This window comes from Anoplophora glabripennis, unplaced genomic scaffold (assembly GCF_000390285.2).
Source record: "Anoplophora glabripennis isolate ALB-LARVAE unplaced genomic scaffold, Agla_2.0 scaffold46, whole genome shotgun sequence".
In the NCBI taxonomy this organism is placed as follows: domain Eukaryota; kingdom Metazoa; phylum Arthropoda; class Insecta; order Coleoptera; family Cerambycidae; genus Anoplophora; species Anoplophora glabripennis.
The window spans coordinates 1,548,279-1,572,118 of NW_019416736.1; the positions used below are offsets into that span (position 1 = coordinate 1,548,279).

Consider the following 23,840-nt stretch of genomic DNA (forward strand, 5'->3'; position numbering starts at 1 on the left):
GAAGCACCCTTCCGAAAAATCTATTTTGCCATGAAACTATAAGAGATAATTAGGAAGAGTTAGGAAAAAAGTGAATGTACACTTTTTGTCAATAACAAACTGTTCTATCTAAAAATAGCATCATTTTTGATTTTCAGTAGGGCCGTATTAATTTTTTTTATACTTTAATGAGTCTGAGTCCCCATAACTCCGCCACTAGTTGCTTGCGAGACTTCTACTTCTACGGAAAAATGGTATCTTATAAGAAGATACGTCATGCCAAATTTGGCTTAAATAGCCTTCTTCATTTAGAAGTTATTTAAAAAATGCGAATTTTTTTTAAGACGCCCTATATTTCGAAAATGAAGCGTCTCTGGAAAAAAATTTATAGTTGATTTTTTTCTTATTTTTTTTATGAGGAATATCTCCTTAAAGTTTATTGACTTAATGCTACGTTAAGAAAACAGCGATAAAATTAATCTTCTTCGTGAAGAAAAATAGAGTATACGGTGTTCCAAGAATTTCAAATCGAAATTACAGCGGAATATAACATTTTTGCGTAATGATGAGTGCACATAACGTACATCATATTTATTATTGATAATTTTAGTGTCATTAAAATTCTGCGAAAAACAATTTAAGCATAATGTTTACAATATCTGATTCTAAAAAGAATAGTAAATGTTTTCCCTGATTCTATCACTGGAATTTGAACGTATGGGTAAGTATATACGTGTATTTTATTAATATCAACAAACAAAATGCATGTCTTACGCTCGTGGCTTTTTAAATATTAATGCTTATTGATTTTAGTAAATGTCAAATAGTGTATAATGTACTACAAAACATTCCAAATCTATCTGAATTTAAAATTAACTTGGCTTTTATATGGTTACGTTGAACAAGTTGGTAATCCATCACGATAATTAGGAAGAAAGTACCTTTTGAAAGCTTCATCTTGTTCATATCAATTATTGTTTTTTTTTACTACTAAAATTTCGTAAAGAGTAATGTATTTTTTTTTAAAAAAGACACATTAGAATACACTAGAAACGGTAATTAATTCGTTCAACTTTTGGCTTGATCACAAATTAACATTATAAGTACACTTATTTTTAACAAACTTCGTGTATTTTATATCATACTTTTGTCGTTTTTATAGGCAACTTCATAAAATTATTCGGTAATAGTCCATGTAACATGGTTATCTACGTAATGTAATAACAATTCAGATTATTCAAAATGTGAACTCGATATTCTCACATACGCAACTTTTCCAGTAATATATTAACCAAAAATTTTATTAAACATTTTTTTTTATATTTTAGTCGAAAATCTCCCTCCTGCACGACGCAGTGAACAGCGGACGACTAGAAGAACTGCAATCGCTTTTAGAAGAGGAACCGGATAAGAAGAAACGATTAGTCCTTGCCAAGGACGAATCAGGAGTGGGACTTCTACACAAAGCGGTCTATTACGACCTGAAGGACATATCCAGATGGTTGATTGACAAATTCCCACACATTATATCGTTAAGAGACGCGGTAGGTTTATTGTTAGAATTAGTAAATCGGATCAGAATTTGTATACATAAATATGTATGTTAAAATTGACTGACTTTCCCGACGTTATTTCTGAAAGTGTTAAATTGAATAATATCACACTTTAACCAAGATTAGAAACCAATCTCTATTCAAATCTAACGAAAACTGGAAATTACTTTCTTGGCACTGACTCGGTGAAATAAGGGGTCAAGGTGTTCATAATTTCGCTTATGGAAATGGGTGGCACAAAGATAAAATACCATTGCAGCGCAGCGGTTCATTCATGCAATCGTTCGTGTAGTCCACTTTATAAGGGAGATTTCGAACAAAAATACATACGTCTTGAACTACCGACTTATTGGCCACTAAAACCGAAAATTATATTTAGTTAGTCATAAATTAGTTGATTACTTTTATTTTTTAACTAGATATTACCACTTTTATTATTAGCTTTTTGGCATTAACGCTAGGTGTCGTCAGTTATGTCTCCCTGATAGTAGTTAACGCAATAATAGCTGTACTAAATTTACTGCTGAATAATTGTAGGCAGGTAAAACAAATATAGTTATACACATTTTTTTAATATTTAGGAAGGTCGAACGGCATATCACTACACGCCTATGTGCAGGGACCCTCAAAACGCCCAAAAACTTTTAACGAACGCTGGTGCAGATCCCTCATCGCTAGACGTCCACCAGCATTCTGCCAAATACTACATGGACCATAAGCAAGAATTGGAATTACCCAATGGAGAAAAGCCGACGCCGAAAGCTAGAAAAAGCGTAGTTACCAGTGACAGTAAGTATATACTTTGAAGCCTAGCTAAGTGCACATAGTTATTGCAAAAAGAATTAGTTATTAGAGTCTAAAAAGTCACTTATTTGGAGTAAAAAATATATTTGTTGGTATTATGATAAAACTAAAAGATATTTCCCTCGACGTGGAAAAGCTTTATTTGTTTCTTTTTTAAAACAACAGCTATCTGAAACAACATACCACAACTCCTAGGGGCCATGGAACATCAAAAAGGGAGATTTTTCTATATGAACTATAAATTTTCGACTTAGATAATAGGAAAATTAATTAAAACAATTTTTTTTCAATAATCTATTATCCCTATTGTCTACATTATTCTGATATATGATTAGAAAAACAAGGACATAAAGAGAAACTAAAATTTACACGACTCTATTAGAATTATTATAACTGTGTCAATTACCAGGAAGTAACAAGTTGACAGGGAAAAATATTACTTTACCAGAAAGTTCACGTTTTATCACCACCTCGACAAAGATATTTAGGTCGATTATCGACAACTACAATAGCTTATTTGTTTTTCGAATTCAATTTTGTCTGTTTTTACTGCCTTCATTTCTTATGTAGTCCCATGTTTGACATTAATGGTTACAGATGTGACAAACATTAATCTAGATCCCAGAATGAAGTCAATTACTTTAATAATACGATTAACTAATAAGGAAGGAGGAATCATTATATATTTGCTTCATTAAAAAAAAATAATGAAAAGGTTTTAATTAAGAAGACGTACAAAGTAATCTGTTCTTTAAAGTATTTTTAAATCATATTTGCTTTTTTTAAGTATAGTTCTGATTTATTTTTTGAATAAAGACATACTGTTACTTATAAAATTTTATCTTTGGTATTTTACGTGGCCGTGAATTTTTCTACTTAACAACTTCATTCTTCTATTTGTTTCTTTCGCATTACCATTTTGTGGTTCGTGCTTAAATTTATTACATTTAACGGCAGTTTATATGTTTTATGGTAATTTTCACGGAGACAAGTCGTTAAATTGTTTGATCAGATAAATCTATAAAAAATATCCATCAACCTCAGAAACATTAACCTGAAATAATAAAAATGTATTAGTCTTGTTACCCAGTATTTTTTCACCTCGCTTTTAATAATATTGCATGTATTATAATTATAGTTCGGGACTCGGTCGGATGATCATAGCCGTCGCGTCGGCCTTTGGCTACAGCGCACCATACAAAACCGGTAATAACGGCAGTTAGTGGTTTCGCGTTTGCTTCGTGTATACGTGTTTTAATATTCTAATAATGTCGCACGCGCCAAGATGTAAAAAACGACCTTTTGCTCATAAAATAGGCAAATTTATTTATTTTTATTTATACCTACCTGTTTATTTATTTATTCGTTAATTCGAACTCTAATTATAATTTTTCTTAATTGTTGGATTTTTAGAAATAGCAACAATGTTTTCCATGCTTTATTTTGTTAACTAAGTAATACTGTTCTACGATGTGTTTTCTTAGAATGTCGTCATAATTTCAAGAGGTCATTTTAGACTAAAAAGACTTAATGAGTTGGGTACAGTTTTAAAAACATTGGTTTTTAAAAAATAAATTATTTAATTAACATCTGTTTACAACCCAACTGCAAAGAAAATGCAAATACTCATTTCTTAAAAATATATATTTTGGTGAAGCAATTGGATAATTTAGAACAGACATGTTCTTCTTATTTTAATTTTCGAAATGTCTAATGATTTCGCGATTTCTATAAGAGATAATCATTGAAGGAAATGAGAGAAAACCAAATAAAAGTAAGTTATACACCGAAAATAGCAATTTAAACCATATTATTTGAAAATTTTGACAACTTAATTAACATTTTGTAAGCCCGACCATATTTGCCAAAATAACTTTTTCAACTTATAAACCCATAATTAATAATTATCTGAAATTACTTGCCATAGTTTTACGCGTTATTTTTAATTCGCAAATAAATATTATTATAGCAGATTCAAACTATTAAGCTTGTGTATGCTAGTCATTTTGTGATATACTTAAAAACTTAGAAAACACCCCACTGAAGGTAGAAATTGATTGAACTGTCAAACAGTGGCGGAAATACTGACAGGCAACTGATAGACAATGCCATTGATTACCCCACGACGACGTCACTGAGTGTTTTTGAAATTGGGTAAGTGGCTTGTTATTTTTAAGAAAAAAAATATTACACTTTATTTGACAAAACGAATCACTTTAAAATTACGTATATTTTTTTTTTAATTGACACAAAATTAAAACAACTCTAAAATTATTGATTTCCCAAAAACAATTTTTTTTTCGAAACATAATTTTAAATATAGTGTAACTGTAAAACAACCAAAAAAACTGCTAGGGTAGAAGTTTTACATTTTTCTGATTTTTACCTCGCACAATTAAAAAATTTTGAGGCAACGATTTTTTTTCTTTTTACTATTGCACTGTATTTAAAATTCCTTTTTTTTCATATACGTACATTGTTTCTTAATGTTTCAGTTATTGTAGATATATTTAATAGTTTATAAGCTTATTTTGAATTAAAAATAATAAAATAGCTCGTTTTTCAAATAAAGTCGAACATGTTTTTTCTTAAAAACAGCTTTAGGAATTAAATGCATTTGTCCGAATTCCAAAATATTCAGTGCTGTCCAAATTTTTTAGCTAATGAGATAAATTACACGTACACAAAAAAAAGTCCAAACCCAAGAGACCTACATGTCATTTCCGAAGGAATTCGATGCGCTGAATTTCAGAGAAAAGAAATTTTTGAGTGAAAACGCCCAAATATGGGTCAAAACAGATTTTTTCCTAAATTTTGTCCAAATACCTATTTCTGTAGTATTTTGAGGCGCTAAACACGAGATAATTAGTAAAATTCATCCATGACTTCGATATTTTCTCCCGGAAATCCACTATTTTTTTTTATTTAAAATACACATCCAACAAGCGATGCCCAATAACAGGATATGCTAAGTCTAGTAATAAAATGTAAAAATAATAAAAGAGAGAAAAATTAATTACGAAAAAATAGAGAAAAAAAATTGTACAAACTTACAAATAACACAAATATAATGAACAAGATAAAAAGGCAACAAACTATAAGAGATGTGACTATATAAGTAAAGCAGTCCAAAATGTTATGTAGAACTTTACACAAAACATTAATTGAAAAACAGATCTTATTTTAGCAAGGACATGAACATTGAAACGCTCAAGTAATAGATAATGCGGAAAACCCTGACCAAATATGTCACATCTCCCGTTTAAAATACTAAAAATAATTGGTAAAAAAAGATATTATTATTACTTCGGGCTACTCGCTTGGCTGCTTAGAGGGAAAAACACACAAATCAATCAATTTTTACAGTTTATTATAAAATACACATACTTACACTCCAAGGGGTTTCTTATCAAGTGGAGGCTCCTGGCCATCAACTGGCTCTCATGGTGGCTCCGGACTGGCCCCGATTCACCGAGTTTCCGGGGTTTAAATATTCTTTACATATGCTGAATGCATTAGAATTAAATCACCAGTAGAAGAATCGGGAACATTGTCATCAGTTCACCAGTTTATACAGAGAGAGAGAGAGCGAGATGGACATAGTGCAAGGGTCAGTTCAATTTGCAACTGGACACCTTTCGTTGCTTTTAAATCTTATATTAAAAGAACAAATAGTAAGGGTCCGAGTATAGATCCTTGAGGCACGCCAAATATTTAATGAAACTTGTGCGATTTAAAACCACGATGCTGAACAAACTGATACCTATTTTGTAAATACAATGCAAAAAATTGCAAAAGTGATTCGGACACACCAAACCTATCTAGTTTGTAGAGCAAGGGGTCGTGGTCGAGTATGTCAAAAGCTTTAGTGAAGTCGGTATAGATAACATCTACTAGTTTCTTGCTAATAAACTCAGTTTTTTTGGACAAGGTTAGTAATGGTAGAACTGCCCTTAATTAACCGTGTTGTTCCCACGACAACAACCCAGATAGGGATCTATATAATGGATTTTCTGAAAAATTTGGACAACATTTAGGACAAAATTAGTTTTGACCCATATTTGGGCGTTTTCACCAAAAAATTTCACTTTCGTGTTCAGCGCATGGGATTCCTTCGGAAATAATATGTGGGTCTGGGGTCTCTTGGATTTGGACTTCTTTGTGTGTGCATGGGTTATTGGGCCGCCAACGCCAATCATATTCAGCGATATTTGAACAGGTATAGTTTTTCTAAACTAACTTTAAACTCTTCTGAACTTACGACATGGAGTTCGTATACGAACTTATATTCCAATTAAAACTTTGCCTTTCTGATATTTTATCATACAAATAAATAAAAATAATAACTGACATTTGCAAAAAGGTCCCGCGCTAATAACATACTTTTTCTGATGTGGCTTTATGCACGCCAGTGCACTTTATTCCTCGTAAAGGACAACGCAGACTTCAAACCATAAATTTAAATGCGATTATCATTTATCGTCGCTTGCCCGGAGCACGCATCGTATGACAAATTGCAGATTAAGACCTGGAGGCGTCAGAATCGGCGGTTTTAAAACTATTTAATAAGAGATAAGGCGATCGATTCACTCAGGAAATAAAAGTTTAATAATCGCTTCCGGTTATCGGACGTAAAATCAACCCGCATTTTGTAATAATTTAGTTAAATGTGGTTGTTAGTTGTGTCCCTGTTCTCGTGTCTAGGAAGTCGTTACCCCCGATAACGTGGCACTTGCTCCCGCTGCCAGCCCACTATTAATTTTTTATTTGTTGCCTTTTACCGTTTACATGTGTCTGCGATTTTTTAATATTTCAAGAACTGATGCGATTGATTACAGTGCAACGCCATGAAGTTCGACGAATTCAAAAGAATTCTCAGTTTATAGATTAAATCTTAAAACATTCAAACCACTTTCAAATTAATTCCAAATTTCTTGTCGAATTAAAATTTTTACATTGCACGTACAAGCTCTATGACAAACTTTGACAGATGGCAGCTGGGTTAATTTCAAACATTTCTTCTTATATGAACACAGATCCGATTCGTTTTTGTTTAGAAGTTACAAAGGTATTTCAAAGTAGCCTGATAAATAAAAATGATAGTTGCTATAACTATAATTAGACAGCGCCACAAAAAAAAACCTGCGGTCAGAAAGACCAGACCATGATGCTTATACAGGGTGTTCTCAAAGTTGAGTCATTTACTTTAACAGCTGGTAGAACTCATAAAAAAGTCAATTTACCAAAAATCGTTTATATAAAAGGGGTCAAATAAAGCAATTTTTAACAATTATTTTAAAAAATTGAAATTTAAAAACTATAATACAAACCTGATTTATTGTCATTTTTGACCACTCCGTTGTAAAAACATAAATTGTTTGTTTAATACTGGTACTGGGTACGTCTTTTTTTTTGTAGTTGCACTGTATTGAGTACCGTGCGACTACAAAAAAAGATATACTAGTGTCAGTAGTAAACAAACTAATTTATGTTTTTACAACGGAATGGTCGAATATGACAATAAATCAGGTTTGTATTAGAAAGTATTTAAATTTCAATTTTTTAAAATAACTGTTAATAATTGCTTTATTTGACAACTTTTATATAAACGATTTTTGGTAAATTGACTTCTTTTTAAGAGTTCTACCAGCTGTTAAAATAAATGAGTCAACTTTGCAATCAGGAAAACTAAGAGACATAACATTTCTAATCTTCATTCATTTTACTAAAAAAAAGGTTATGTAGTCAAAAAACATGTTTTTAAGCAGACAATTTTTAATCTTTATTAATTTATTCTGTTTGATCTTTGAAGGATCATATCTTTCTACGCTCACACGGTTTTTCTCGATTTACTTTGAAATGTCCTTGACACTGACGTGATAAAGTTAAAAAGACATCGAATTTGGAATCAATAACTCCAAAAACTCCTTTAACCATAAACATATGTTGTAGAGATCTTTTAATATCTCATGAGCCACGAAATGCGCGAAAGGCGTGGCGTATCCCCATAATTCTTCTAATAAGCACGTTGTGAAAACATTGACTCAGAATTAGACCACGTGCCTCATTACAACTAGAAATGAACTAAGGCGCTCGGGCATCAATAAAGTCAACTGGCGAACGTTCGTTATATATATTTTTATTGTTTAAATTAAAATAATAAAGAATAGGGCATTTTATTATGATATTTGTAATCGGATCAAAGGCTTGTTTACGCTAGAGCTCGAGAGAGACTGTGAATAATAGGTGTAATGTTTTTAGGACGTAGAATAATTTAGGCGACGGTCGGAATTATGTTTCTGCGCGTATGAAGGTCAAAGCTCATAAGATTTTAAAACATCTCTAATATCTGCATTCGTTGCAAGCATAAAACAAACAAATAGATTAAAATATTCCAATATTCACGAATTATTTTCTCAGAAAATATGCTACTAATTGAAAAATTAATAGAGACATACTTTTTACTTAAAATTATTATGTAGGTTTCGACAATATTTTTTATTTTTCAATATTTTAAAATATTTAATATTCGGTCCACCATATTGGATTCGCCATCTAGAATTTTGAAAATCTAACAGGATTCGAAATCAGCGACCCCGAAAACGTATAAAAATGGTCAAATTTTTTGCATTAATTCTTTTTCGCGATATGACCTTGGATTGACCTTGACCTGACGTGATAGGATTAAACGGACCTCAGATTCAGCGACTCCAAAAACATATAGATATCATGGTCTGGTCTTTCGGACCAGGTACGTATTTTGTGGCACTGGCTGTGTTATTATTTGTGTTTAAAGTTCAAACATTAGTTAACCTTTATTAACCAAATTAACAAATTTGGAAATGGTCACAGCATCTCCAACAGCTTGTCTCCGAAGGTTCTTATCAAAAATTACCGAGATGTTAGGGTTAAAAGTGAGCAATCAAACGGTGACCTTGACTGTAACTTGGAGGTCGTCAATTTGAAATCTTTTTGATTCACATTTTTAGTCTAATATATTAGATCCGTTCCGGGGTAAAAAATATGCGATTCCATTTAAAATTTTCAGGTTGACCTCTAAATGACCTTGAAGGTCATGGTCAAGGTCACATTCGAACGTAAAATTTTCCGCTCTTACCATTTCCGGGGTCAAAAGTATAGGGTTCCATTTAAAATTTTCAACTTGACCCCTAAATGACCTTCAAGGTCATGGTCAAGGTCACCGTTGGATTGCTCCCTCAAAACCCTGCAACTTTTGTCCTATCATTTTTTTGTTTGAGCAGTATTTTCTGAGATAGAGGGGAGTTCCAAACTTTTTGAACACCCTGTATGTAATTTTGACATTGTATAAATAAAAAACCTATAATATTTTATTCGCCCAATGAGTTTGGAAATTTTAATTTGAAAAAGATGGTATTATTGTAACAAAAAAACTGTAACGTATGTATTAGTTAAAGAAATATCAGCTTTTAATACAACTACATTTCATCCCATGCATTTATCTTCAATCTTGTCATTATTTTCTCCCATAGGGGTTTGCGTGTAAAAGTTTTTATAGAATTTGTTATCAACAATTATAGTTATTAAATTTTACAGTAAAGTTTTCAGTTAATGTATTCATTAAAGTACATTTTTAAATAGAATAGACAATAGTTACCGCACTCTTTAAAGTCTAAAGTCTAAAAAAAAAAATTAAAAAATTGATTTATTGTACAATAACATGTCTGCCTCTAATTTGAAGCTCCGCATCGATCAATTTATTCGATACGTATCTAGCGGCACTTTAATGCCTGAAATGTTGGCCTGGCGTGCCAGTGGCGTTTCATTCTCTTTTGTGCATGTATGCGAGTTTGACAATTTGCTTGGTTGAGTATTTTTATTGCAGTCAGTAGCATTGTATATCGTGAGCATAGAGCGGTACATAATTTGACTATAGAACTATCCTTTTTCTTATAACGCATATTGCCGCTTACTAACATAATATAGATTACTACCGTTTATTTATTTGATTGTCGGCACAAAGTTTCTGATGTCCAGTTATTAGATATATTCAGTGAAATATTATAAAATATTCCATAAGGACATTTGCTTTGTTAATATCTGTAAGTGTTCTTTAGAAAATAAAAATATATAAATTAGTCGATATTCTACATTATCAAAATAAAATACAACTGTAAGTCCATTTTTAGTTATACATTTACTTACAAATACATACGACTTTCTCATCATTATATTAGACGAATTTTACCCTCTTTTGTACCTATAACCTTTTCACTGAACCCTTCACTAATTAAATATGAAACAGATATCAAATTATGGGAAAGTGATACCAATGAAATATATATGGCTTACAATTACGTTCTAAATTTATTAAATAGTCATACATTTTTTATCTAGTTGCTGAATTTAGATATAATTTAACAGAAATGGGAAATAGGTAACTGGAGACAGGGTTTTTCCAAATTAAGTAGAATATATTTGGAAAAATGAAAAGTTATAAGACAAATACATTGGTTGCAGTATGTAATATTCTACAGGGAGTATTTTTCATGAAGTGTATCTGAAACAAATTATAATAAGTGCTACCCACAGCGTTTACCTGTATGATTAATAATACTGTGCAAAAAGCAGTTATTAAAAAGCTTGAGTTTTATGACAGTGTTAATGCGAAATTGTAAGTCGACAATTTATAAGTAAATGTCACCCGTATCAATAAAAAAACTGTTATGCAATATTTCATTTGGTTTTAGATATGTCACTTTAACACACTCAAAACTAAAAGGTGAATTACGAAGAAACAAATAGTATCTTTAATACTAGTTGATTAATATTTTGAAAAACTGAAAAAAAAGTTTTGATCAATAAAAAAAATGCTTAACTAAAAAGAAAATGCAAAATATTAATTTAAAAAAATAATTTTGGAGTTACTTACGTAAATCGATTTATTTATTTATTTGCAAATACACTGTTCTACAAGTTTACACCCAATTACAGAACATGCTTCCAATATAGGGTTTAATTATGTTATACAGGGTATTTCAAAAGTTATGGTCAATTGTATACGAGAATTATTCCCATTTCAGCGTACCCTGTATATGGGTAAAATTCTTATAAGAAGCATTAATTACAATATTAGTATCTTCTCTACAATATTTAAAATTTATATACGCATATACATCACCTTCTCTATATCTTAAACCATGACGAATATCTTGAATTAGAAACATAACCGTTTTTGCGAATATGAGCCTCAAATGGAGAATTCAATATTAATTATATGAATGTTAATGTTGAACTTTTGGAAAATTGGCAGCAGAATTCGTGCCATTATTGTTCTGTAGAATCAATCCCTATATTTTTAGCTTATATTTCAAAATCATCATCGGTTTCAGAAATGCAATTAAATAAAAATTTACTAATGACACCAACTAGATTAGATTGAGCAATCATTTTATTAAATACGATTTTTTCATTCCCTTCCAAGAAAATGAAACACCTTTACTGAACGATAAATAAGTTTCTCAGTACCGATATTTCAGGGAAAATACTTCTGACATCTTTTTTACAATACTAGTTTACTACTGCATAAATATATGAATAGGAAAATTTATCGTTAACCATGAAAGTAATTATTGACTAGCAGTTCATCTTCGGTTACTATTAATCTTCAATGCCAGACTTCTATTTTTTCATATAGAAAAAGAATAAAAATTCTTCCAGCTGTTATATTAAATACATAAACACATAATTACACGAGTACATCACATTTTTCTAATAGTATATCATTTATATCTAAAAATATGATCGAGGTCTTAATATTCCAAAAATAACCGTATTCCAAATTATAAACAGTAACAAACATTAAAGATAGTTTCTTCCTATTACCCTATATAGTTGTCGAACCCTTCATTACAGATTTATTATTGAAAAGCGTGGTATTCAGGTCAGGCGCAAAATACAATAAAGTCACTTCTATTCTATAGAATCCCTAACAAAAGCCTCTTCCATGTTTTGGCGTCTGTCTATCGAAATTCACAACGCAATATATAACGGGTATTTGAAATAAAATAAGAATTTAAATATTTGCTTAATGTCAGTACATATTTTTATAAATAATATATGGAGGTCAAACCATAGGTTCCTTTTTTTTTTTCAAGTAAACGTCGTGTGAACGATTATATTTTTGTAAATACAGTACGCAGTATTTATAGAAAACATTTGTTACACATTTTTAATTATATTTTGCATTTTCTTTTTCAATCCTGTATTTTTCCATTACCAATGTATCCATGTTTCTTAATATAGACTGTAAGTGTTAAATTTACAACTATTTGAAATATTTGGAATTTTCTGATTTTTAATTTAACATTTTACAAAAAAACTGCTCTCGATTTATAAAAATGTAAGCAGTGGACCTAAAATTTGATTTTAATTAGTATCCACTTTAATTAAAATAGGTACTTATTCATTTGCTGTCACCAATAATTTAAATATACTTGTCATATTATTGAATTAAAAAACTGACTGGCGAAAAGTAAAGAAACAAATAAAAAATCGAATATTGAAATAAAATGAAAGTCCCCAGTAACTTTCTTTTAATATTTCCCCAAGCAACCATCTAGGATCTAGGGATCTAGGATCCTTTGCGCTTGGCTTTTTCTTTCATTATTCCTGATATTTTGCTTCTTTGCAATTTTTTTAATTTACGTCCGTTTTCCTCTTTACGCCTGCTTTCTTATTTCTTCAAAAATCTCTTTGTTTCGCGAGGAAGGTGCCACATGCAAACTCGCCCTGTTTCTCTTAGCAAAAAAGAGATAGAGAGAGAAGAATTTCCAAATTTTTTTTTAGTGATTTTTGAAAGGCTGAATCCATAACGAAATCAATAATGACGGTTCAGTTGAATGAATTATGGGATGGGCAGGTGTATCCATTAATACCAGAACTCAGTTGGTAATCATCATCGACTGCCGAAAGGTACATCACCGAAATCCTTGAACCACACGTCCTGTCCGTGCGTACAAGCATGGGGAATCGTTTCATTCTCATGCAGGATAATGCTCGTCTTCATACCGCAAAACGTTAGAGAAATTTTCTTCACGCCAATAACGTGGTAACTTTCAACCACCCACCTATGAGTCCAGACTTGAACCCTATTGGGCATGTTTAGGACATGTTCGGGCGTCGATGACGACGAGACTATCCGGAATATCAAAATTACCATCAATTGATCCAGGCTCTTTTACAGAGATCGCGGTGCATTAATATGCGAGACCGGTTAGAATCGGTAATCGGGAACAGAGCCGACAATTGAATTAAATTAGTGAAAATTTAGAATTTTTTTTTTATTTTTTTAGAATAATGAAAGTTTTTTGATGAAGAAAATATGGACTATTGCTAAAAAACATTTTAACTTTAAAAAAAATGAATAAAAAGCGAAAAATTACTTATTACATTGATTTTTAGCAAAAACGTCAAATTTAAACATTCCGGGCACTAAGAGAAACAAATCTCAGCCTTTTGAAATTATCACGGTTTCTGTAGGACACTTTGAGGTTGGAAAGTTACAGTCAATATTCTTAGTTTATTCAACATTTGCAAAGTTATGCCAAGTTATTCAAATATCCCTATTTATGTAATGTTTTATCTTTCTTCTAACCAACATTTTCACTTCGAAATTTTTTTATATCTAAAATAAAAAATTACGACTTGTAGAGAATACTTTGCAGTTTTCAAAACCCTGTTTGGATTTTCTGTACGACCATTATTTCCTGAGTAATTAATTGCCAAATCAAAAATGATTTTTTTGCTTTGGTCGACGATAACTCGTGCAGGGCTCCGGAACCGCTCAAATTGAAGAGAAATTATCTAAAAGAGCTTTATGGTGCAATTACCAAAAAAAAAAAATTAAATCCATAGGCCTTTTAAAAGAAAAGCAAAAATTTGCATTTTTTTGTTGATTTTCTTATGATTACTCAAAAACTGCTGACGCTAAACAATTTTAAACTCCAGATTCGAAAACTAGACACCTGAAACCTTAATTTCGTTTTTTTATTCTCTCTACCATTTCCCTACAAGTTACAGCTCTTTGAAAATTACCCAAAACTTTGGGATTTTGCCTAGTGTATAAAAGAAACATCTGCGTTTAATTAAAATATCTGCACACAAACAAATACAACAGTTTCACGTATTTTTAAAGACAAAGGCAAAAAAGCAAATTTTCAACTATCCAAAAAATTCTATTCCAAATCAAATACTTCCAAATCAAATTTTGTTTAGTACTTTAGTATTAATAGGCTATTGATTATAGGATTTTAAAAGGAACCACGACGTTCAAGATATTTTATTACATGAATCGTTCAAATGGTCATTATAGATCAAAAAACCGCGAATTGCTATTTAATTAGAGGGTGGAAATTGGAGATAGGGATGAAAATGCACTCTCTTCAGTTTTTTAATTGTAGCTCGAAAACGAAGCAAAATTTCGGTATAGTTCATAGGAAAAATTTTGTAAAGAATTGAATTTCCCATCGAAATGGCTTATTTACAAAATTTAAAAGAAAAATTTTAAGCAAAAAATCGTTGCTTTTTAAAATTGTTTATTAACGACTTTTTATATTTAAAAAACTGCAAAAGTGCATTTTCACCCCTATCTTCAATTTCAACGCTCTAATTTAATAGCACACCGCGGTTTTTTAATTTTTAATGACCCTTCGAACAAGTCATGTGATGAAAATCTTTGAACGTCTTATTTCCTTCGTTTTCTGTAAAAAATGAGAATTAAAACTTATAGGTAAGGGTTAACGCGACGAAAATTGGCTAAGTTTGAACGGCCATATATCAGTCAATTTTCATCCAAAAATACTTTACAACCTCTTGTTTTGAAAGAAATTTTATCTACTTTTTTATGACGCAATGCCTATACCTATCTTTACTCAAAAAAAAACTAGAAAAAGTAAAAAAAAATAAAAAAATTGAATTTTTTGCTTTATTTCAAATTGTTTATTAACGATTTTTTGCATAAAATTTTCCTTTTAATTTTTTTAAATAAGCCAATTCTCTAAATAATTTTTCCTATGAACTATACCGAAATTTTTCTTCGTTTTCGAGATACAATTAAAAAACTGAAAGGGATACACTTTCACCCCTATCTCCAATTTCCACCCTCTAATTTAATAGCACTCTGCGGTTTTTTCATCCTTTGAACGATTCATGCAATAAAATTGCTTGAACATCATAGTTCCTTTTAACCCTGTTTTTTGGATATAATCAATAGCCTATAAGTCACTTTAGAAAAATCACTAGATACCGACCGAATGTGATTTTTTTGGCCGAAGCCGAACTTCGGTTTATGGGTCACCTTCGGCCGAGGCCGATGCCGAAGCCGAAGATATTTTTATTACTTGAACATTTTAATTAATAACAAAAATATGATAACATAAAAATATGTCAAAAATAAATGCATAATGTTTTGGAAACATAATATACAGGGTGATTCATTAACAATGGGAAAGTCGAAAGCTGAAGATACTACACGTGAAATGGTGACCATTGCCTTATCTGAAAGTTAATAGTTTCGGAAATACAGGGTGTTGAATGTTAAAATTTTAAATCGTTTTTTTTGCGATTATTCTGAAAATATGTAGGTTAGGAAAATATACTTTTTTAGGCGACGAATAAGATGCGTGTTGTAATTTCAGCATTGCTAATAGAAGGCGCCACTTACGACCAATTTTACCGAAAATTTAGTTAATAACTTTTTACCCTGTACATTTAACATGAAACTTGATTCAAAACCTGAAAGAGCTATCATTTTTCCATTAATTATGTTTCTCTTTTTTCATTTCGGTATCTCGATCCGTTTTCGAGAAAAATCGATTTAACGAACACTATGTTTTGTTAATATGAGAAATTAAAAGCGAAACAAACCAACTGTTTCTTTGTGTTATTACAACAATTAACAATAAAACAAATAAAATACGTAATTATGATTTAAAGTAATTGTTCGAAGAATCCACCGTTGACACTGATACACACGTTTTCTGAGAGATCTTCGAGTTTGAATCAACATATTGGGATTGCGTCTGACTTCGTTGGCAGCGATTTGTATTCTTTGCCACAACTCTTCACACGAGCCAATATATTCTTTGTAAACTATATCTTCCATTCGAGACCAAATATAGAAATCAAGAGGATTGAAGTCCGGACTTCTGGATGGCCAAGCAAAAATGATTACATGGCCAATCCAGCGACTTGGAAAAACTGCATCTAAATATGCACGCACTGGCCAAGAAAAATGCGGTGGAGCTCCGTCGTGCATGAACCACATGTCGCTTCTTAAATAAAGTGGAACTTCTTCAAGCCGTGGAAGCATTTTTACTTGGCCACCCAGAAGGCCGGACTTCAATCCTCTTAATTTTTCTATTTGGAAGAATCTATTGGTTCGTGTGGCAAAGAATACAAATCGCTGCCAACGAAGTCAAACGCAATCCCAATAAGTTGTTTCAAACTCGAAGATCTCTCAGAAAACGTTGTGTAAAGTGTGTAAATGTCAACGGTGGATTCTTCGAACGCTGACTTTAAATCATTATTACGAATCTCATTTGTTTTATAGTTAATTGTTGTAATAACACGAAGAAACACTTGGTTTGTTTCGCTTTTAATTTCTCGTATTATCAAAACATAGTGTTCGTTAAATCGATTTTTCTCTAAAACGGATCGAGATACCGAAATGAATACTAATAAAAAAAATAACGAACTTTTGGCGTTGCGATAAAAAAAATCCGATAAATCGAATATTTCAGCCACTCAGTACAGCGGCATTTTTAAAATCGATCCACCCAGCTGAGGGGGGTAGAACCGGAACATGAGTCCCCCCCAATCAATAGCAATAGTGAATTATTAAAGTGCCGGTCATGTGACGTGATCACATGACCGATTGTTTGTATGGAATTGAGCGTCAGCGTAAAGTTTTGATTACTCTATCTCTTCGGCTACAAAGAGCCTCGCTTCACGCTGACACTGCTAGTCCATCGATTCCCCTGTGACCATGAGGGACGTTCTGCCAACAGGTCTCAACTTCAAGAAGTCCAACATCAGGATATGGATCCACCAGAGGAACCTGACCAACCTGCAGCAGGTCGTGTGGGAGGGACACGGGTCCAAGCTGTTGGTGGAGCACAGCAACAATCCCAAAATCAAGAAGTTCTTGGAGGCTGTGCCCCACATTATGGTGAGTTTTTGAAAAATTTTAGAGTTACAGATATTGCGCACTATCGACTACGAAGGAACCGATGGATGTAGGGAGTTCAAGTTGAAAAAATTTAAGGCAATGTTTATTTTATGCACAGTGTATTCTATTTTCCACGTCATGCTAAGGTGTCTCAGTTATTATTCAAGATGGAAGGTTTCCACAAATGTTGGTCACTTTTTTGAAAATCGTCAGTTCTAACAGTTTTCCATGCGTTTTTTAGTTTTGTAGTTAAAGGGGAAAAATATAATTTGATGCTAATGGAGGTCTCTACCAGTTTCCGAGATCAAAGTTATATTCTTTAAATGGAAATCATAGTTGGCTATGGCCTAAAACGAGGATGGTTTTCGCTTTTTAAAAATATATAGTTTACTTACCCCAGAAAATAAAATGTGTCTGTTTACCCCACTGACGGATTATTATGAATTTGTTTTTCTCCATAGCCAGCTGCATACAACAATGATTATTTTTAGTAGTCCATTTGTTTTTAGTCATAACCAACTTTTCCTTCTATTTTTTCTTTTAGAAAACAAAGAAATGGCTATACATAACTTTTTTTACTTTTTAAGATAATCATGACAAGTTACATATTTTTGGGAAACAAAGAACATCCTCTTTTTAAATGAAGCCAATGGCCATGGCCAACTATGGTTTCCATAGAACAACTTAAGCTTTGAGCTGTAAGTCCAAAACTGTTAGTTTATTAAAAAGTAGGTACGCTATTCTCTCGGCAAAAAAATTAAATGATAATGGTCGTATCAAGAAAAAAATAAGCATCTTGAAGCTTGAAGATTCTAGTTTTGAAACCTTGAGATGAAATTTCGCGTTAAATGCTCATCAAATATCGAAAAATAAAATCTAAATTTTGAAATTTTTTTGCCGAGTTTATTCTACTCAAAAAAATTTATGAGATAAAATGTAACAACTGCAGCTGCTACTCAATATTAAAACTTTGATTATTTGGCTAAAGCCCCAAAACTACAAAAATTTTATCGACCTGACTGAACATCCCTCAATGTCAATGAAATCCGCTACGTTTTATCTTGACTAATAACTGAAATACCGTAGCATAACATCAAAAATAGAATGCACTGTACAGTTTGGGTATTTTAAAGTTTCAACTTTGGTAATTTTTACTTAGAAAACGTAAAAATGTAAGATGATGTCTATTTTCAAAAATAAATATCTTTGAAATTGCATTTATTTGAAAAGCTATAAAACATTTGTCGTATCCAACATCAAAATTTTCGATATGGATAAAAGTCTAATTGTAAGATCATTATGCAACTCTTAAAAATCTGTAAGGTAGTTGAAAATATACTTATTCAAAACGTTATACAGCATATGTCATAGCATTACAATTTTGTATTAATTTTCCAAATGATCTATACAACTAATATTATTTTATAGCTAAGTGTGCTGCGATATAAAATAATTTATTGATATTATTATTATTCGCCATTAGGTCTAGATATTACTAAATCAATTTTATGTATTTCCAGACGCAAAATCAATTTACTTACAAATAAACAGGCTTGTAAGCAATTTGGGTCATATACACGGTGTTAGAAGTTTGAGTGCCTTAATTTTAACAGACGATAGAATACATTAAAATAAACAAAAAAACCTCATATGATGTGGGTCCTCAACTCAACCATTTCCGAGAAAAAAATTATCTAAATCTCCAACTTGATGACAACAGGTCGATTAATTAAGGAATATTAACAAAACTGTGTGCATAGAATACCATAAAATACAATGTTCATCACTTTTTTGAACTTCTTTATGAACTAAAAAATCATTAGCGTTGTAATTTTTAAATTCGATAATATTCATATCTAGCAATGTGACAACAGCGCGGCGGTTTATTAACACGAGGTACTATGGTGTCCAGCAACCACTAATACGCAATTCAGTTGGTATCTGGATTCGACCGTGTCGGAGTGTTTTTTGCGTACCACTATTTCCTTTTCTTGAGGTGTTTCCCAGCGATTGCGCGAAAATTGGATTCGAGGGTGTTGTGCGTGCATCGAAAATGGTGATCGCCATTTTGAACATATGTTGTAGTTTGCTTTGTACTTGCGTTTTAAAATTACTGACTTTTGCTAATCTAATTTTGGTAATTAAATACATTTAAAAAAATGTATTGTGATCTTACAATAAATGTTTGTTAGCTATATTTTGATGAAAGCGTAAGTTACACTAAGTGATCCTCTTTTATGTAGTATTATCTTTACTGTTAAAACACTTCTTTTGTAATTGAATAGCCTTGAAAATGAAAATGATTAGTCGAAACTCATCAAATTTTTTAATAAAAACAGTAAATGACGCTCCATAATGATATAACCACTAATATTTTATTCATCATTTTCTCGTCACAGAAAAAATTATACAGAACGATTTAAACCCTTTTGCCTGTTTTTCAAAACATTATAACTTCTAATGAACAAATTGAATCCAAAAACTTAATTCCGCGAAATATAGGAACGCCTCAATGTTTTTGCAGGGCCTGATTAAGGAAATCCATACAGATGTTCAGAACGGTGACCTTGAAAGCTTGAAAAACCATGTGAGTCCGCCAATACCTCCAATGGTTCTTTCAGGAAAAGATGCTAATGGCCTAACAGCTTTACACAAGGTAAGAATTTACAATGTCTATGTATCTGAAATAACACTTAGTAATGAGTAAACGCTTTCAGCTACAAAATAGAAACGTTTGTGAATCTTTAATGAACATTTAAAATCTTTTTTGCAGTAAAAATTGATAAGAAATCAAAATTTTGCTTCGATTCCAGTCTAAATTTAGCCAACGTATTTTCAAGAACTGGCAAATCATTGGTTAATTATTATTCGATTTAACTGCAATCAAATTGTAATCCTGACAGTTCATTAACTATTTTTAGTTTAATCGATTGATGATTTCCTTCCAAATTTTAATCAAAACGAAACTAATCACATACGGAGAATTTTTAACAGAATGTGAAATTGCTATCTTGCTAAACAAAGGCAAGTAAATTAAGTATAATATATAACAAGAAAAAAGCTAAGACAACCAAAGAATGTACAATAATGCCTAAATTTGATAAAGCACTTATAGATTCTTTTATGTTCTTTCCACAACACTATTTTTCGTTTATCCCTTCCCAAATATCTGTTTGTCCGTCAATCATTTCAGGATTTATCTAGGTAACTTTGATCTGTTGCCGCAAATCATATTTACCTTAATTTATTCTTTTATCGCACAGTCGATAAACAAGATTATGTGACAGTATTGTTAACACAATTTCTGATATAAAATCGTTCTTTATTACTCAATTATGTGTTGATTAATAATAAAATACCAATACAAACAACATTTACAACGATATAGGCCGTGGGTCTGGGTAAGGAAGACATAGTTCAATATATAGTGCAAGAGTACCAAAATTGCATTAGCGCCACCGACAATGAGGGAAGAACCCCTTTACACTATGCGGCACTTCTAAAAGATGATGGAAAAATGACAAATTTTCTTATCGAACACGGTGCTGATGAATCTGCATTGGACAATGTAAGTGTAAAAACACACCTTATTTATAACCTTTAATTGTTTAATCTAATTCACTGTAGAAACAAAAAACAGCAGCCTACTACAAGACCAGAAACTCAGAGCTCGATGCTAAATTATTAAATGTCGTTCCGGAATGTCCTAGATCTGCCAAGGAGTCGTTTGCAGCAAACTTCGACTGGAGCATGTTAACATCTTCAATACCACTGAATGGAGTTAAAGAAGTAGTCCACAAAGCGGAAAAATTGATCGAAAATTCAACGGAAAAAGAGACAGAAGAAGTAAAAGAGAACGGAAAAGAGGAAGACAAACCGGAGGAACAGAGTGAAGAAAAGGAAGAAAACAATAACAATGGTCAGTATTGCCTAGATATTTCTTAAGAAACATTTAATTTGGGAAATTTACTTTAGATAACCATGGTACCGATGAAAATTCAAATACGAATGAAGGAGAACAGCAAGAAAGGGAAGAAGTAAAAGAAGAAAAGAGAGTAGAGAAGGAAGAACAAATAAGTCCAAATGATTTGCCAGAAGAAAATGATAAGGAAGCACCAAATAATAACGACACAAATGACAATGATGAAGTAGTTGAAGAAAAAGTAACTGAACAAATCAACACTGAAGTAGAAGCTGTCAAGGAACCAACTAAAGACGAAGATGAAAATGAGGAAGTGCACGAAAAAAATATCACTTCGAAAGAAGAAGAAATTAATAACAACGACGATAAGCATCCCGAAAGCAACGGTGATACACAAGAAAACAGTAAACAAGATGACGACGTCAAGAATATCAGTGACTTAACAGCGACTGAAGAGCCAGTTCAAGAGGATGAAAAGCCAGACAATGAGAAATCTGAAGAGTCAGAACTGCCAAAATCAAGACCGTCAAGCGTAATAAACACAAACATGCGCCCCCACAGTCAAGTAGGAGGCATCTCCAGACCACCGAGTCAGCTACAACAAAGCAGACCGAGCAGCAAAATAAATTCCACCACGCGACCGAATAGTAGAGCTGTTGAAAACGAGCAGAACCAACAGGAACACCACAAAACTCTAGAGCCTGTGGTAGACGGTGAAGGTATCATCGAAGGGGTGGTTAACGGGGAAGATGAAGTTGAAACGTTAAATAATGAGGGGCAGAATCAGAGAAACGGCTCTTCGTTAGGAAGCGAGGAAGAGGTGAAGGCCTTAGTAGAAGCTGGGAATATGGAGCAACTCGCTGCTCTAGTTTTGAATGGAGATGGAGAGAAATTGGTTGGTCAGAGTAGCGACAATCCTGAGCTGCAGTCTTTTTTGGAGAATGTTCCTGTCTACATGGTAAATACATATCTTTAAGTATTTTAGATAAGAATATCAGAATAACATGAAAACAGAGATATACTAATTTTGGTTATAAGTATAAGTCCTAGTTATAGCAATAGTTATTTATTACATATCTAGAACATATAATAATATACAGTCTGTAGAATATTTGTTAAAATAGATTTCCTAGAAAAGAACCGAAGCAACACGCCCTCGTAACTGCAAATCACAGTACGTATTGCAAGCTACTACTATGAACGCCACGCCGCCAATGTGTTTCTACCTCGGGTGTCGAATGCGGTTAATTCCAAGACACTGACGCAGGGGTCTTCTTGGAATTCTATCTCAACAAATATCGTACGGACTGTACCTGAATTTATGATTCATTATAAATGACGTTTGCTATATCTTGCAGTTTGCAATTAGTTAGTTTTTTCTATAACCATCTTCTTCTAGAATGGAAGTGACGTTAATAGGCCCATTCAGTAAAATTTTTTTATTGCATATTTCAAAAGTTTACCCTTTAATTAGTTAGTATGCCAAAAATCAATTTTTTGTTTCAACGAGAAATGTGTGAAATAAATTAATGAAAACAGAGCGCGGAAAAACGTTGAGCAACCATTGCCTGACGTCATAATAGAGCACTCCGCTCACGCTCGCTCTCTTCCCATTCTGTGTTAATACATACGATATGTGGATCGATTCGCAGTTTCGTTAATTATTGTTTTTATGTCTAAATGGGTCGAAACCGAGGATTGTACAAATATTGTATAGTTCCAGGCTGCAAAAGTACCTCAGGATCGACTCCGAATAAAATATTTATTTCATTACCGAAAAATGAAAAGTTTGTGTGATGTTATCCACGGTTTCCCCAGCCACGGTATGCAACTCAAAACCACCTTCGTTTTTCTTTGGATGCACGTCTAGGGGGTTGTAAAATATTATTATTTGAACATTTAGAGCACAATTCTCAACTTTATGCCGGAAATAAATTCTGCCCCATCTAAATGTTCGTGTTCACAAAAAATTCGAAATACGACGGCGACAGGGACCTATAAGCAGTTAAGAACCACTCTAGTTTTTCTTTGGTTTTCCATCTAGAGGGTTTTAAATATTATTATTTGAACATTTAGAGCAGAATTATAAAATTTATGCTGGAAAAAATTTCTGCCCCATCTAAACGTACCCGTTCACAAAAATTTCGAAATACGTCGGCGAGAGGGACCTATAAGCAACTCAGAACCACCCTCGTTTTTCTTTGGTTGCCCGTCTAAGAGGTTATAAATATTATTATTTAAACATTTAGAGCAGAATTTTCAAATTTATGTCGAAAAAATAAATTCTACCCCATCTAAACGTTCCCGTCCACAAAAATTTCGAAATACGTTGCGAGAGGCACCTATAAGTAATTTATTTAAATAATAATATAGA

The 23,840-nt window shown here is 32.2% G+C and overlaps 1 protein-coding gene across 1 annotated transcript in view; it reads left to right on the top strand.

Annotated features, from left to right (window-relative positions):
* Positions 1–23,840, top strand: part of LOC108904228 — a 53,479-nt gene that overhangs the window by 11,725 nt on the left and 17,914 nt on the right. The window contains exons 4-10 of the mRNA XM_023455352.1: positions 1,308–1,523; positions 2,114–2,321; positions 17,384–17,544; positions 20,069–20,200; positions 20,933–21,112; positions 21,172–21,463; positions 21,520–22,424. Coding sequence (XP_023311120.1) covers positions 1,308–1,523; positions 2,114–2,321; positions 17,384–17,544; positions 20,069–20,200; positions 20,933–21,112; positions 21,172–21,463; positions 21,520–22,424 — 2,094 coding nt within the window. The remainder of the gene's footprint in view (positions 1–1,307; positions 1,524–2,113; positions 2,322–17,383; positions 17,545–20,068; positions 20,201–20,932; positions 21,113–21,171; positions 21,464–21,519; positions 22,425–23,840) is intronic.